This window comes from Stenella coeruleoalba, assembly GCF_951394435.1.
Source record: "Stenella coeruleoalba genome assembly, chromosome: 2".
In the NCBI taxonomy this organism is placed as follows: domain Eukaryota; kingdom Metazoa; phylum Chordata; class Mammalia; order Artiodactyla; family Delphinidae; genus Stenella; species Stenella coeruleoalba.
The window spans coordinates 175,623,279-175,639,473 of NC_137147.1; the positions used below are offsets into that span (position 1 = coordinate 175,623,279).

Genomic DNA, 16,195 nt, shown 5'->3' on the forward strand with positions numbered 1-16,195 from the left:
AAGAAGAACAAACAAAACCCAAAGTTAGTAGAAGGAAAGAAATTATAAAGATCAGAGGAGAAATAAATGAAATAGAGGGCTTCCCTGGTGGGCAGTGGTTGAGAGTCTGCCTGCTGATGCAGGGGACGTGGGTTCGTGCCCTGGTCCGAGAAGATCCCACGTGCTGCGGAGCGGCTGGGCCCGTGAGCCATGGCCTCTGGGCCTGCGCGTCTGGAGCCTGTGCTCCGCGGTGGGAGAGGCCACGGCAGTGAGAGGCCCGCATACCGCAAAAAAAAAAAAAAAAAAAAATGAAATAGAGACTAAAAAATATATATATATAGAAAAGATCAATGATCTGATTCTTTGAAAAGATAAGCAAAATTGACAAGTCTTTAGCCAGACTCATCAAGAAAAAAAAGCGTGAGGGCCCAAATCTATAAAATCAGAAATGAAAAATAAGAAATTACAACTGATACCACAAAAATACCAAGGGTTATAAGAGAATACTACAAACAACTATATGCCAATAGTACGGACAACCTAGAAGGAATGGACACATTTCTAGAAATGCACAATCTTCCAAGACTGAAGCAGGAAGAAATAGAAAATATGAACAGACCAATTGCCAGTAATGAAACTGAATCAGTAATAATAAAAAGGAAACTCCCCAAAAGTCCAGGGCCAGATGGCTTCACAGGTGAATTCTACCAAACATTTACAAAAGAGTTAACACCTAACCTTCTCAACCTATTCCAAAAAATTGCAGAGGGAGGAATGCTTCCAAATTTATTCTACAAGGCCAGCATCGCCCTGATGCCAAAATTAAAGAGATCACACACACACAAAAATTACAGACCAGTATCACTGAGGAGTATAGATGCAAAAATCCTCAACAAAATATTAACAAACTGAATCCAACATTACATTAAAAGGATCATATAGCATGATCAAGTGGAATTTATCCCAGGGATGCAAGTATTTTTCAGTATCCACAAATCAATGTGATATACCACATTAACAAATTGAAGAATAAAAATCATATAATTGTCTCAATAAAAAGCTTTTGACAAAATTCAACATCCATTTATGATAAAAACCCTCCAGAAAGTGGGCATAGAGGGAACATGCCTCAGCATAATAAAGGCCATATATAACGAGCCCACAGCTAACATCAAACTCAATGGTGAAAAGCTGAAAGCACTTCCTCTAAGAACAGGGAGAAGACAAAGTTGCCCACTCTTGCCACTTTCATTCAACATAGTATTGGGAGTCCTAGCCACAACAGTCAGACAAGAAAAAGAAATAAAAGGAATCCAAATTGGAAAGAAGAAGTAAAACTATTGCTGTTTACAGATGACATGATACTATACATAGAAAACCCTAAAGATGCCACTAGAAAACTACTAGAGCTCATCAATGAATTTGGTAAAGTTCCAGGACATAAAATTAATAAACAGAAATCAGTTGCATTTCTGTACACTAACAATGAGCTATTGGACAGAGAAATTAAGGAAACAATCCCATTTACAATCACATCAAAAAGAATAAAATACCTAGGAATAAGCCTACTGAAGGTGGTAAAAAACCTGTACTTGGAAAACTATAAGACAGTGATGAAAGAAATTGAAGACGACACAAACAGATGGAAAGATATACCATGTTCATGGATTGGAAGAATTAATATTGTTAAAATGACCATGCTACCCAAGGCAATCTATAGATTCAAAGCATTCCCTATCAAAATATCAAGGGCATTTTTCACAGAACTATAACAAATAGTTTTAAAATTTGTATGGAAACACCAAAGACCCTGATAGCCAAAACGATCTTGAGAAAGAACAGAGCTGGAGGAATCACACTCCCTGACTTCAGACTGGACTACAAAACTACAGTAATCAAAACAGTATGATACTGGCACAAGAACAGACACATAGATCAGTGGAACAGGACAGAGAGCCCAGAAATAAACCACACATTTATGGTTAATTAATCTACAACAAAGAAGGCAAGGATATACAATGGAGAAAAGACAGTCTCTTCAATGGTGTTGTTGGGAAAACTGGACAGCTACATGTAAAAAATGAAATTAGAACACTTCTAACATCATATACAAAAATAACTCAAAATAGATTAAAGACCTAAATGTAACACCAGAAGCCATAAGATTCCTAAAAGAAAACATAGGCGTAACACTCTGACATAAATTGTCACAATGTGGGACCTCCCTGGTGGTGCAGTCGTTAAGAATCCGCCTGCCAATGCAGGGGACACGGGTTTGAGCCCTGGCCCGGGAAGATCCCACATGCCGCGGAGCAGCTAAGCCCATGCACCACAACTACTGAGCCTGTGCTCTAGAGCCTGCGAGCCACAACTACTGAGCCCACGCACCACAACTACTGAGCCCACGTGCCACAACTACTGAAGCCTGTGTGCCTAGAGCCTGTGCTCCACAACAAGAGAAGCCACTGCAATAAGAAGCCCGCGCACCACAACGAAGAGCAGCCCCCGCTCGCCGCAACAAGAGAAAGCCCGCGCGCAGCAACTTAGACCCAACGCAGCCAAATAAATAAATAAATGATAAAGTTAAAATAAAAGATTGTCACAATGTTTTTGGAGGTCTGTCTCCTAAAGCAAAGGAAATAAAAGCAAAATAAACAGATGGGACCTAATTAAGCTTAAAAACTTTTGCGCAGCTAGGAAACCATCAACAAGCCCGAAAGATAACCTACTAAATGGGAGAAAATATTTGCAAGTAATACGACCTATAAGGGGTTAATATACAAAATATTTAAACAGCTCATACAACTCAACAGCAAAAAAACAAACAATCTAATTTAAAAATGGGTAGAAGACCTGAACAGACATTTTTCCAAGGAAGACATACAGCTGGCCAACAGGGACATGAAAAGATGCTCAACATCATTAATCAACAGAGAAATGCAAATTAGTACCACAATGAGATATCACCTTACACCAGAATGACTATCATCAAAAAGAACACAAATAAATATTGGTGAAGGTGTGGAGAAAAGAGATCCCTTGTACACTGTTGGGGGGAATGTAAATTGGTGCAGCCACTGTGGAAAACAGTATGGAAGTTTCTCAAAAAACTAAAAATAGAACTCTCATATGACCCAGCAATTCCACTCCTGGGTATATATCAAAAAAAAAAAAAATCCCCACTAATTCGAAAAGATACATGCACTCCAAGGTTCATAGCAGCATTATTTACAATTACCAAGATATGGAATCAACCTAAGTGTCCATCACCAGATGAATGGGTAAATAAGAGGAGATAGATATATATATATAAAGTGAACTACTACTCAGCCATAAAAAAAGAATGAAATTTTGTCATTTGCAACAACATGGATGGACTTGGAGGGCATTATGCTAAGTGAAATAAGGTAGATAGAGAAAGACAAATACTGTATGATATCGCTTATTTGTAGAATCTAAAAAAATTTTTAAAACTAGTGAATATAACAAAAAAGCAACAGACTCACAGATATAGAGAACAAACTAGTGGTTACCAGTAGGGAGAGGGAAGCAGGCAGGGGCAAGATAGGGGTAGGGGATTAAGAGGTACAAACTACTATGTATAAAATATACAAGCTACAAGGATATATTGTACAACACAGCGACTATAGCCAAGATTTTATAATAACCATAAGTGCAGTATAACATTTAAATATTGTGAATCACTATGTTGTACACCTGAAACTTATATAATCTTGTACATCAACTGCACACCAATAAGAAAATTATTTTAAGGAAAGGACCAGATCAAGAAGGTCTTGTACACCAAGCCAAGGAGTTGAAACTCTAACTTGAGTGACAGTGGCAAGCCAGGGTGGTTTGAAACAAGGCAGTGACAGGTGAGATTAGAGCAGTATTTCTCAAAATATGACACCTGGAAGAACATCACCAGTAGTATATTTGGAAATGGGTTAGAAATGAAAATTCTCTCCCCCAGCCCAGACCTACTGAATCAGAAACTCTGGGGATGGGCCCAACAGTCTTTTGGGGTTTTTTTTTTTTTGTTTGACTGTTTTTGTTTGTTTGTTTGGCCGTGCCACTTGGCATGTGGGGTCTTAGTTCCCCAACCATGGATGGAACCCGCACCCCCTGTGCTGGAAGCGCGGAGTCTTAACCACTGGACCACCAGGGAAGTCCCATGGCAGTCTGTTTTAACACACCTTCCCTCCAGGCGATTCTGATAGATGCTAAAGTTTGAGAACCACTGGATTCAAGTTTAGAAAGACCACTCAGTCTGGGGCTGGGTGTCTGGGTAGGGAGCTACTGCAACACTCCAGGAAATACGATAGTGAGAATTCATTTTTTCATTTAACAAATACTTGTTGACCATCTACTATGTGCTAGACACCGTTCTAGACACTAAAGATTCAGCGGTGAGCAAAGCAAAGCCCATGCGGTAATGGAGCGCACGTTCTAGTGGAAATAATATCTATCGACATCGTTTATGCAGTTCCAGATGCTGTCCTAAATACATTTAGGTGTATATTTATTTCTTCATCCTCACAACAACCCCATCAGATAGGTACAGTTTTTGTCTTCATTTTACAATTAAGGAAACTTAGTTTAAGTAGTAGAACCCAGATTCAAATCCAAGGTCATGCCCTAGATGCCAATGTCCTAGGCACCATGCTGTACTGCTTCCACAGCATCATAGTGGCAGTGGTAGTGAAAGATATTTATTCAGAATATATTGTTTTAGTACCTACTGAGTGCTAAGCACTGTTCTAGGAATTTAGTTAACAAGATCTCTCTCTTGATGGAAACTACATTCTAGTGAAAGATAAATAATAAAATTAAGAAACAAGCAATATAGGGCTTCCCTGGTGGTGCAGTGGTTGAGAGTCCACCTGCCGATGCAGGGGACAAGTGTTCTTGCCCCGGTCTGGGAAGATCCCACATGCCGCGGAGCAGCTGGGCCCGTGAGCCATGGCCGCTGAGCCTGCGCGTCCAGAGCCTGTGCTCCGCAACGGGAGAGGCCACAGCAGTGAGAGGCCCACGTACCGCAAAAAAAAAAAAGAAAGAAAAAGAAACAAGCAATATAAAAAAGCATTATGCTAAGAAAAGGAAAAAAAAGAAGCAAGCAATATAAATAGTATATTAGAAGGCGATAAGTCTTGTGGAAAAAAGAAACACGAGAACATAGTAAGACAGATAGAGAACGTGATGGGAAGAGAGAGCTACAGGGATTGGGATGGGCAAGTTGAGATATCAACAAAGACTTAAAAACAAGGAAGTTAGCCAAGGGAATAAATGAAGACCATTCCAGGCAGAGGAAGCAGCTACATCTAAATCCTTAATGTGGGAGCAGGGCGAGGAACAGCCAGGCCAGTGTGGCTGGAGCAGAGTGATCCCCGGCTACAGAGCAAGGGAGGAGGGATTGCATGCAAATCTTGTAGGGCTTTGTTGGTTTTTACTCTGTAAAACAGGAAGCCATTGCAGGATTGGGAGAGAGAAATGACATAATCTTGTTTAGGTTTTAACAAGATCTAACCTATTGTTTTGTTGAGAATGGACTGCAGGGGACAAGAAGAGCCTGTTGGGAACTATTGCAATAACCAGAGGGGGAAAGGTGATGGTGGATTGCGCTGGATGGGATCAGTAGAGCCAACAGGTTTTGCGGATGGATGGATATTTTGCTGATGGAGGGCCAGAGAAAGTGGACTCTAGGGACCACCTACCGAAAGGGGGAGAGCGTGGAAGGGGCAGGTTTGAGGGTGGGTGCTCGGAGGGTGGCTGTTTTGGACAACCAGACAGACGTTGAATACACGTTGGTTACACAAGTCTAGAATTTGGAGAGAGATCTGGTCTAAGGAAATAAATTTGTGAGTTGTAAGTAAATAGGCAGTCTTTTAAATGATTAATAATGTAGGTAATGTTGGGAAAAGATAAAGCTATAGGTGTCATTTCTCATAGGTTTACTAATTGTCAGGCACTGTGCTCGACCCAGTGGATTGGCTCATTTAATTCCAACAAAATAAGAAGAGGTGGGACAGATAGGAGGTATCTACCATCAGGGACCAGAAGCACCAATGGTCTCTGTTCTCTGACCGGCTTTTTTAAGGAATTCCGTCTGTGATTGATGCAGCGGCAAGCAGTCCTCTCTCCACCTCGAAGTGGGGTTGAGAAGTTGCAAGGCTCCACCCTGCGATCGACTTTCACTCTCCAAACTGGGCCCCGCCCACGCGCTTGCGCACAAAGGCCCGATCGCAGGGGGCGGGGCCTGAGCGAGCACAAAGGGGCCTGAAAGAGTTGAGCGCTCGTGCTGCGCTGGGCGTTGCCGGGCGAAGCGAGTGTCGCCGAGGCCGCTACAGTTGGCCTCTCGCTGGCCCAGCCCAGCCCACGGATCCCGAGTGGAGAACACGAGCACCACCGGACTCGCTGGCGAGCTCCCAGGCGGGGCGCCCCGGCCTCTTAAGGGTGGCCGAGCGAGGGTTACCCAGGCGAGCAGGACCCACGGGTGAGTGGGCGCGTCACTGCGGGGCCGGGCCCTGCCCGCCCCGCCCCTGTGCCTGCCAGGCCCCGCCCCGAAGCCCAGGCTCCGCCCCTTCTGCCCCGCTGCTCCTTCTGGGTACCTGAGATCTGTCCACCTCGCTCCTCTTTTTTCTCGTTTCCTCTTTTTTTAGGAAGGGTCTTTAATTTCGAGTCTCCGTAGTTTCCGCACCCCCTTTGTCTTTAGGGGTCTCGATTCTGGGGGCTCCTTTCTGAGTTCCTCCTGCAGGTCAGTCATTTGATCCCCAGGGTTTAGGATACTTTCTCCATCTCAGCCTTCTCTAGGCAGATTGTACCTTACAGACGTGATTGTTGATTTCTGGAAGAAGAAAAAAAAAAGTTTGAGGGACCAGAGAAGCCCCATCGGTCAGCTCGCGGGGTCCCCGAAAGGAGGGACTTTCTGCTGTGCAGATGCACACTAGCACACCTGGACCATGGACCACCAAGGCCTGTTATGGAAACCAATTCTGTTGTTCAGCTGAACCCCAAAAAACTTTGGGAAGGGAAGTGTAAGAATTGTAGAGATAATCTAGAGACCTCTTCTCAGTTCAGGAAGCAGAGGCCCGAGAGAGTGAACTGACTTGGTCCAGGTTACATGCTAGTTAAAGGGCCCCTCCGCCCGTATTCTTCTGTGTCTAGGAATAGAAAAAATAAAATGGGGAAAGAAATGGAAGATTAGCCTTTCTTATAGCTCTTGGGGTTTTAATACGACTATAAAAGTAAAAGCACTTTTCAGAGCTAGAAGAAGGTGATGGATGGCTTTTTGCACAGAAGGGAGTTTGAAATTACATCAAAGGCTTCTGTTAGATTAAAACCTCAGATTGTCACGGACTTAATATTGGTGGGATTTTTAAATACCCACATAAACCCTAATACTGTTTAATAAAATTTGATTTTTGCAAACTAGAGAGTCAGGCATTGCCATTTCCTGTTTTTCCAGACACAGCTTAGTATTACAGAGGTCAAATGTATTTTATATAAATTATTTTTTGCCACAGCTATCATTAAAGAAACCGCTAACTTTCGCAGTGCTGAAGGCTACCAGCAGAATTAGTGCTGCCAGTGAATTTCTGGAAATCACGGAAATCTTTAAGGAATTTTAAGTTGATCTTTCCTATTTTTAGTTGCATTCTGTTTTTAATAAGTAGTAAGTGGTAAGAGAGACCAAAAGAATTTACACCATCACCATATAGTATAGCCACTAGGGTTCCTCTTATGGTGAAAATACACTCATGTCCCCTTTAGATATTTTGGGAAAGCAGAGTATTGAAATGCCTGATATGTTTATTTATTTATTTGGCCGCGTGGCATGCGGGATCTTAGTTCCCCTGTGCAGGGATTGAACCTGTGCCCCCTGACGTGGAAGCACAGAGCCCTAACCACTGGACTGCCAGGGAACTCCCAAATGCCTGATATGTTTAGGGGGATGCATATTTCTACTGAGAAAAATGGCGATTTCCCCAGTAGTTAAGCTGAATGCAGCATATTTTTCTGCTCTATTAAATGTTTGAAAATGATGAAAGGTTACATAGATAACATTTAGGAAAATACTTTTTTTTTTTTTTTTTTTTTGCGGTACGCGGGCCTCTCACTGTTGTGGCCTCTCCCGTTGCAGAGCACAGGCTCCGGACGCGCAGGCTCAACGGCCATGGCGCACGGGCCCAGCCGCTCCGCGGCGTGTGGGATCTTCCCGGACCGGGGCACGAACCCGTGTCCCCTGCATCGGCAGGAGGACTCTCAATCACTGCGCCATCAGGGAAGCCCGGAAAATACTTTTTGAATGACTTTGAGTAAATAGAAGTATTTTATTATATATCAAAAAGCCAAGCCTCAAGCAGAAATGGCTTGGGTGAAACAAAAATTAAGATAGTGTCACTGCTGGGCTTCCCTGGTGGCGCAGTGGTTGAGAGTCCGCCTGCCGATGTAGGGGACACGGGTTCGTGCCCCGGTCCGGGAGGATCCCACATGCCGCGGAGCGGCTGGGCCCACGAGCCATGGCCGCTGAGCCTGCGCGTCCAGAGCCTGGGAGAGGCCACAACAGTGAGAGGCCTGCTTACCGCAAAAAAACAACAACAACAACAAAACGCAATAAGCATTTGTAATTATAACTGAAAAAATTCAAAACTTTGATTTCATTTACAGGATGAGACCTACTTTATTAGGTCTGATTTTAATGTATTTCAGCCAATAGAAACATATTTAAATAGAAGAATGAATTCAAGGAATCATGGTGAAAATTCTGGGCACTTTATTTTAATAAATGACTGTAACATATATTAATATATAATAATTATAGAATATTAAAATATACATATATTGTATATAATAGGTATTATATAATATTACATATAATAATAAATGTTAAATGAATGATATATTTTGGTAATAAAATAAGAAGTCACCAAAAACACAAGTGCAAGATTATGTCTTTGAAAAACTGGCTATACAAGTTTGGTGACTAGACTGTTATGTGAACTAGAGCTGAAAATTTAATTTTAAGGACTACATTGTTTTAAAGTCAGGGATCTCAGTGTCAGGACAGCCACACAGCTGTCATTGACTGTGTCAGTAGTCCATCTTCTCACATCAGGACACAGTGGCCTAAGTCAGTGGACTGCAGTGACTGGCATGTTTCCAAACAGTCAAGAAAAGGAAGAGGAAGAAACCATTGCTTCCCAGTAAGAAGAAAAGGAAGAGAGTGAGAAGACTGATCTTACATTCCCTTAACGGACAAAAAGGGAGATAAAGTTTTGAATATGATTAAATGAAATGGTGGTGGGATATTTTGACAATCTCCTGAGCAGTTAAAACCAGGAGTGTGATTTCAGAAATGTATAAACTATTGTCTGAAATAGCAGAATTAGTCTGCAGCATTTAGGACAGCACTCTGTAACTCTGAATGCAAATTTATGTATCTTTCAGGGTTGATTTTATTTTATTTCCAAAATAGAACATGAATCCTTCTCACTCTTGGAATTGAATGTTTAAAAATCTAATATATTTAATGGGATTCTTAACTCTCTAATTTTTTTTAAATGCTAGTTTTGTCCATTCTTAAAGGGATTTCCCAAACTGTCACTATTATGTTATCTATTAATGTTGTTTTCACATCTTTCAGAAATAACTGGTAATAAGACCTCTGTAGGCATGGCTAGTTCTGACGTGAAACCAAAATCAGTAAGTCATGCCAAAAAGTGGTCAGAAGAGATAGAAAATCTGTACAGATTTCAACACGCAGGATATCGAGATGAAATTGAATATAAACAAGTGAAGCAAGTTGCTATGGTAAGACTTATGCCTCTACAAACCTGAACTCAATATGAGTTTGTTAGGTGGTGAAAAGCACTAAAAAAAAAAAAAAAAAACAAAAACCCACCACCAGCGCTTCCCTGGTGGCGCAGTGGTTGAGAATCTGCCTGCCAATGCAGGGAACACAGGTTCGAGCCCTGGTCTGGGAAGATCCCACATGCCGCGGAGCAACTGGGCCCGTGAGCCACAATTACTGAGCCTGCGTGTCTGGAGCCTGTGCTCCACAACAAGAGAGGCCACGATAGTGAGAGGCCCGCGCACCGTGATGAAGAGTGGCCCCCGCTTGCCACAGCTAGAGAAAGCCCTCGCACAGAAACGAGGACCCAACACAGCCATAAATTAATTAATTAATAAAAACAAACAAACAAACAAACCAAAAAACCCACCACCAACAAAGAACCAGAGAATACTAAAAGGGAATTCTACTCCAGCCTCTCGTTTTACTGATGGGGAGCTGAGGCCCAGAAGAATGAGTTTCAGGCAGACTGAGGCAAGAGGTGGTTCCTCAGCACAGAAACATTAAGAATTTTCTAGCTTTTACTGACAACTGCGCTGTGAATCTTTTATGGTAGACCATCAAAGCAGAGTCATTTTCTCTCCCTAAGGTAATTCTATTATCAGATATTCAGTTTGCTGTGGAACTATTATTTCTTTCCTGTTTCTTTTTTATTTTTACCACAAATTATAAAGGGGTTAAATTCTTCTTTAGGTGACAAAATCTCCCGACTTTGGTTGTGTATTCCAGACTTTCTTTTTTTTTTAAGAAGATGTTGGGGGTAGGAGTTTATTAATTAATTTATTTTTTTTTTTTGCTGTGTTGCATCTTCGTTTCTGTGCGAGGGCTTTCTCTAGTTGTGGCAAGCGGGGGCCACTCTTCATCGCGGTGTCCAGACTTTCTTGAGAGACTAGAGACATGGTTTTGCTTTTCAGAGATTATACCAAAATCTAGATACGGCCCCAGTTTATAATGTGATTTTTTAAATTCATTTATTCTACTGAATACTAGGAGGCTGAGTTCGGAAGGATATTATAGAATATAACATAGTATTCATAAATGTATTTTAATTTTTAGAGCTGAGGTTGCAACAAAGTGTTTATTATTAACTTGTTTTTTATTTTTGTTTTATGTTTTTTTATTATTAACTCACCATTGTTCAGAGACTAATTCTTAGATGGGTTTTTCAGATCCCCATATTCTTTTTCTTCCTTCATTCTACTCTTTGATCTCTACTTAACACGTCCTAAAAAAGTAGATAGGAAAAAAGATGGAGGCAATACAGAGCTAAAATGTAATAGACTCTTTCATTTAACGGATGTTAATTCAGTAGAGATTATTAGGGGTGGTAAGGAATGAAATTAAACATACTGATCAAATGAGGGTTTGATGGCTGACTATGACTTTCACATATCCATTTCTTCATATCTACTAGCATTTTACTCTTTGGTCCCCATTACCAAAAGGGAGTTTTCATTACTCTATCATCTGTGGCTTCTAAATAGTTGTAAAACACAAGCATCAGCATTTTAATACAGTTCAAACATAAGCTTCATACACTTGCCTTGAGATTGGGATAGGCAATGCCCCTGAAAGGGGTGTAAGAGCCAGGATCATATAGGCAAGGTGATCACACAGGCGCTGATGCACCTACACCACCAACCACCCCAGAAACTGCTGTGACTGAGATCAGATAAGAGATAAGAGACTGAGATAAGATCAGATTTAAGGGAACACAAACAACACCCTTAAAGGGGAAGTCCCAAAAAGCACCTGAGGGTTGTGTATGTGTGTGTGTGTGTGTGTGTGTGTGTGTGTGTGTGTGTGTGTGTGTGTAACAGCCCGATCCACTGTATGACTTGACAGTTGTAGAGAGGTTTTGCATTTCACTTCAGTGTATATTTATTGGGTACCCGCCATGTGCAAATTTCTGTGCCAGGTGCTTTAAAAAGATAAATATAAAAGCAAGTGCCTGACCTCAAGAAATTTAGAGTACAGGATTTGGAATCAGTCTGCCCAGGCCTTGCATCCTGGCTCTCCTCCTTGGCTAGGGAACCCTGAACAGGGTTCGTAACCCTTACTGAGCTCAAGTGTAAAATGGCGATGCCACTGCCTGCTTTAGAAAATTGTCTCAGGAACAAAATGAAACCATGTGTTGCAAGTGCCTCCTATTGTAGTGCTCAGTAGTAGTTTGTTGAGTGAATGAATGGTGTTCAGTGAATGATAGCTTTTATTATTCCTGTATCTTGGAGTGGAAGATTAAGAGTGACGAACAATAAAAACTTATGCAAGTGAAAATATATGCCCCCCCAAATTAAAGGAAGATAAAATTTTCTTCCTTCATGGACAATCTTCCAAAAGGGCTTCATGCCCCGAGAGGCATTTGCAGTGGGCCTTAAAGGATGGACAGGAGGATAACTGAAGGCTTGCCTTGATTGGCAGTGGTCTGAAGGGTTTGGGTGATGTTCTTGTCCTTACCTAAAGCACACGTCCTTATGGGCACTATTAGTGCTTACTGATCTCCTGCCCAAGGAGCGCTGACTTGAGGACCATAGCACCCGCCTCCACCATTCTCTAAGGAATGAAGGTTTCCTAGGTTGAATGGGAGTGATGGGTAGAAAGCCAAGAAGAAAAAATTATGAAAGAGCAAAGGGTTATAGAAAGAAAAAATCCTAGAGGTTGATGAGGCAGGACCAGCACATCTGTTTGGAAGCCCCCCCGATTTCCTAGGGTGAGGCAGCTGGAAGCAGGACCTCAGTCCTTGTCTTCTTTGAAGAAATAATTCAGCAAAGTGACAAAGATTGTGAAGCAGATAAAGTGTTCATTGGGAGTAAAGTACGTGTTGAAGAACACACAGGCAGACTCCGAGTTGCACGCAATAGGGGTGGCTGAGATCGCTTATATGGGGGCAGTCTTCTGGGTTACCTCTGGCCAATCGTCCTGTTCGTGCCCACATTTGGCCTGACTCAGGGTCCTTCCTGGTGGGTGCACACGTATCTCTCAGCCAAGATGGATTCCAGCGTGAAGGTTTCTGGGAGGTTGGCAGGACATATTATGGGCTGGTGGCTCCTCTCTCCTTTGGCACCTCCCGAGACTGAGGACCTTCTCTGCGCACGTGTCCAGCTGGAAAATCCCCTTTGCCACAAGAATGAGAAGACTGTGGTCACATTGTCTTCCACCCAATCAGGGCTCTGCTCCTGCTGGCCTCTTATCTCGAGGTGTCAGCAGGAGGCTGGTTGCAGCTGCTCAGCCTGGGCCCATCTGTCTCCTTCCTCAATCCCACATAAAGTGCTGTGGGTATTCTGAAGCAGCAGCAGTGTACTGTTTCTTCACTGAATAAGGTGGTTGGGGGACCCTACTAAATGAGAGAGCCTCTTGGCCCCAAGAGGAAGACAGCGGTAACGGTATCTTGAGAACTTCTTCCTTTCTCTGCTGAGGGTAATGGAAGCAACAAAGGGCAGGCTTGACCTAAGTGATGGAAAGCATTGCTTTTCTCTATGATGTACGTGTCAGAGAGCCTGCCAAGGTTTACCAGATAGGCTGCTACCCGTTTTTGCTAACTCCTAAATAAACGAGACCACAGAAGAAAGCGAAAATATGTTGCTAGAAAATAAAGGATGTGTGTTCTTTTGTATGCGTGGCATGTTCGTGTTCCAGTTTGGAAGCTGTGATTTATAAGTGGGGGATTGGCGAATGAGTAGCTGCCTGTAGAGATGATGTTGAAGGACAGGACTTGTTTTTTATGCCGGGAACACAAAATCGAAATACTAGGGTCTTGACAGTGGTGGAGTACATGTCACACAATCCAGAAGCAACATACCTAACCACAGCAAAAATGCACTGACCTGAGCAAGAAAGTATAACGCGAATTCAGAGAGGAAGGGGAGGAAAATGTCCAAAAAGATCGAGCCGAACGATCAAGTAAGCAAACCAATGTGGCGAACGAGAGAGACTAGTGGGGAGAAGGTAAGAAGAGATTGCTAAGGACTATGTTCATGACCTCAATTTCTACGAAAAATTGAGTTTTCAGGTGTGAACTTGAAACATGGACATGAGGAAATACACGTGTATTTCTCTAGATATAGAGATTTTCTAGATGTAGAGATTTAGATATCTCTAGTCTAACTGCTTCCTTTAGTCACCCCTGTGGCCTGGGCCTAGCCCTAATTTCCTCCTTGGGTATTATTTTTAGAAGTTAGTAAGTAATAATGCTTAAAATAGTTTGTAAACATAAGGATAAAGTTTAGATTATTTTGAATGTTTTATCTTGGCTGCAGAGTAGAAATTGGGATCTGAATTAGTTGCCCTGCAGTGTAAGGCTGCCACTTAACGTATGTTGTGTGTGTTGTGTGTGTGTGTGTGTGTGTGTGTGTGTGTGTAAGATATCACTAAGAGCTCAAGTAGTTTTAAATTTAATGTTGTACTTTAATTGTTTGATGTGACTTGTGTTTTTAACTGTTTGATAGTGAAATATTATATAAAAAGAACATCAACATTACAATATTGGTACTCTGGTTTTCAATATACAGGTAGATCGTTGGCCAGAGACAGGATATGTGAAGAAACTTCAGAGACGGGACAATACTTTCTATTACTACAACAGACAGAGGGAATGTGATGACAAGGAAGTCCACAAAGTGAAAATTTATGCTTACTAGCCTTACTTCTTTGTATTACCTGTCATTATCTTTTTAAAAATCCACTGTTTGATTCTACATATGTAAGTGTCATTTTACAAAAGACTCCAACATGCAGACTTCAATGGAATGTTTTGAGACACAAAAGCCATGAAACTTGGTCTCCAATAATCATCCCATTCTGTTCTAAAATATAACTGCAGTAGCATTCCATTGGTGCCCGCCTTGGTCTGGTTCTTCCCGTTTTAACCGTGGTAGCAGAACTACAGTAAGTCCCCTACATACAAACGAGTTCTGTTCTGAGAGCGCGTTCGTGAGTCCAGTTTGTTCGTAAGTCCAACAGAGCTAGCCTAGGTACCCGACTAACACAATCGGCTATATAGTACTGTACTGTAATAGGTTTAGAATACTTTTCACACAAATAATACATAAAAAACAAACACAAAAAATAAAGAAGACATTTTTACTCTTACAGTACAGTCCCTTGAAAAGGACAGTAGTACAGCACAACAGCTGGCATCCAGGGGCTGACATCGAGTGAGCCGGCAAGAAGAGTTACTGACTGGAGGAGGGAGAGGAGGTGGGCGACGGTAGAGCTGAAGGATCGTCAGCGATAGGAGACGGAGGGCGAGCGGCAATTCCACTCACGCCTGACACTGATGGAACGCACGTTCGTATCTTGGAAAGTTCGCAACTTGAAGGTTCGTATGCAGGAGACTTACTGTACTACGCAGGGGAAGAAAGAGCCCCACTTGAAACTATTGCAGCGGTTGTGTAGAGGTTGTGTAGAGGTTAGTCCCCCCACGCCCATCACTTTGAACTGCTAGATCTGCATTCTGTGGCCCGAGGGGCTTTCTCTTGCCTCTGGAGTCCTTTGCCTCTCACTGAGTTGAGTGAAAATGCCAAGAAATGATGGTGCCTGGGGCGGAGAGGTATCAAAGGCCCAGCCACCTGCTTCCGCAGGGAGGAATCAACCTGAGGTTAATCTTTGCTCACGTGCAGCAGTAACTCATTGGATGACGCAGGCAACTGGCTCTCTTCCGTCCTTGCTCCCTTCCCCCACTCCCCTGCCAGCGGCTCTTTCCCTCCTGAATCACCTCCTGGGACTTGGAGCCTGGTCCTGGGGTCAGCTTCTGGGTCCCCTCCCCGCCACCACCACCATAGAAGACGTGTTCCAGTGCTGCCTGGCATCACTGCAGAAACTGCCCAAGTGCTAATGTGCAAAGAAGACAATTAAACCCCGGGAGACTTACGAAGTCCCCCCAGATCAGTGAGCCTTGAGGCTTTGAAATTAACTAGATGAAAGATATCATTTTCATTATAACTTTTTTGTCACTGATAAGACTTTTTGTTCCCATTGATAAGTTCTGACCTTTAAATAGCTTTTGGGTTACGAGCTCACATATATCAATTCATTCAACTTCAGGTCCTGTTTTCCAGAACTACCTGCCCCACGAAGCTCCGTTAGTTTTTCCCAGTTCAAAACTGTGCCTTTGGGACTTCCCTGGTGGCACAGTGGTTAAGAATCCGCCTGCCAAGGCAGGGGACACGGGTTCAAGCCCTGGTCCAGGAAGATCCCACATGCCACGGAACAAGTAAGCCCGTGCGCCACAACTACTGAGCCTGTGCTCTAGAGCCTGTGAGCCGCAACTACTGAGCCCGTGTGCCACAACTACTGAACCTGCGCGCCTAGAGCCCGTGCTCTGCAACAAGAGAAGCCACCGCAATGAGAAGCCCACGCACGCAA

The 16,195-nt window shown here is 42.8% G+C and overlaps 1 protein-coding gene across 2 annotated transcripts; it reads left to right on the forward strand.

Moving 5' to 3' along the window:
* Positions 1–6,201: 6,201 nt before the first annotated feature.
* On the forward strand, positions 6,202–14,649 carry MEIG1 (meiosis/spermiogenesis associated 1). Of its 2 annotated transcripts, none has more exons than XM_079914175.1 (3): positions 6,202–6,475; positions 9,626–9,792; positions 14,341–14,649. In XM_079914175.1, the coding sequence occupies exons 2-3, from the start codon at positions 9,655–9,657 to the stop codon at positions 14,467–14,469; spliced, it is 267 nt and encodes an 88-aa protein (XP_079770301.1). In that variant the 5' UTR covers positions 6,202–6,475; positions 9,626–9,654; the 3' UTR covers positions 14,470–14,649. The 2 variants fall into 2 exon arrangements, with proteins under 2 accessions (XP_079770301.1, XP_079770300.1); XM_079914174.1 differs by lacking the exon at positions 6,202–6,475 and adding an exon at positions 6,502–6,736.
* Positions 14,650–16,195: the final 1,546 nt, after the last annotated feature.

Coding starts and splice junctions, on each gene's coding strand:
- MEIG1 (XM_079914175.1), top strand. CDS start 9,655: ATGGCTAGTTCTGACGTGAAACCAAAATCAGTAAGTCATGCCAAAAAG. Junction 9,793..14,340: donor AAGTGAAGCAAGTTGCTATG/GTAAGACTTATG, acceptor TTCAATATACAG/GTAGATCGTTGGCCAGAGAC.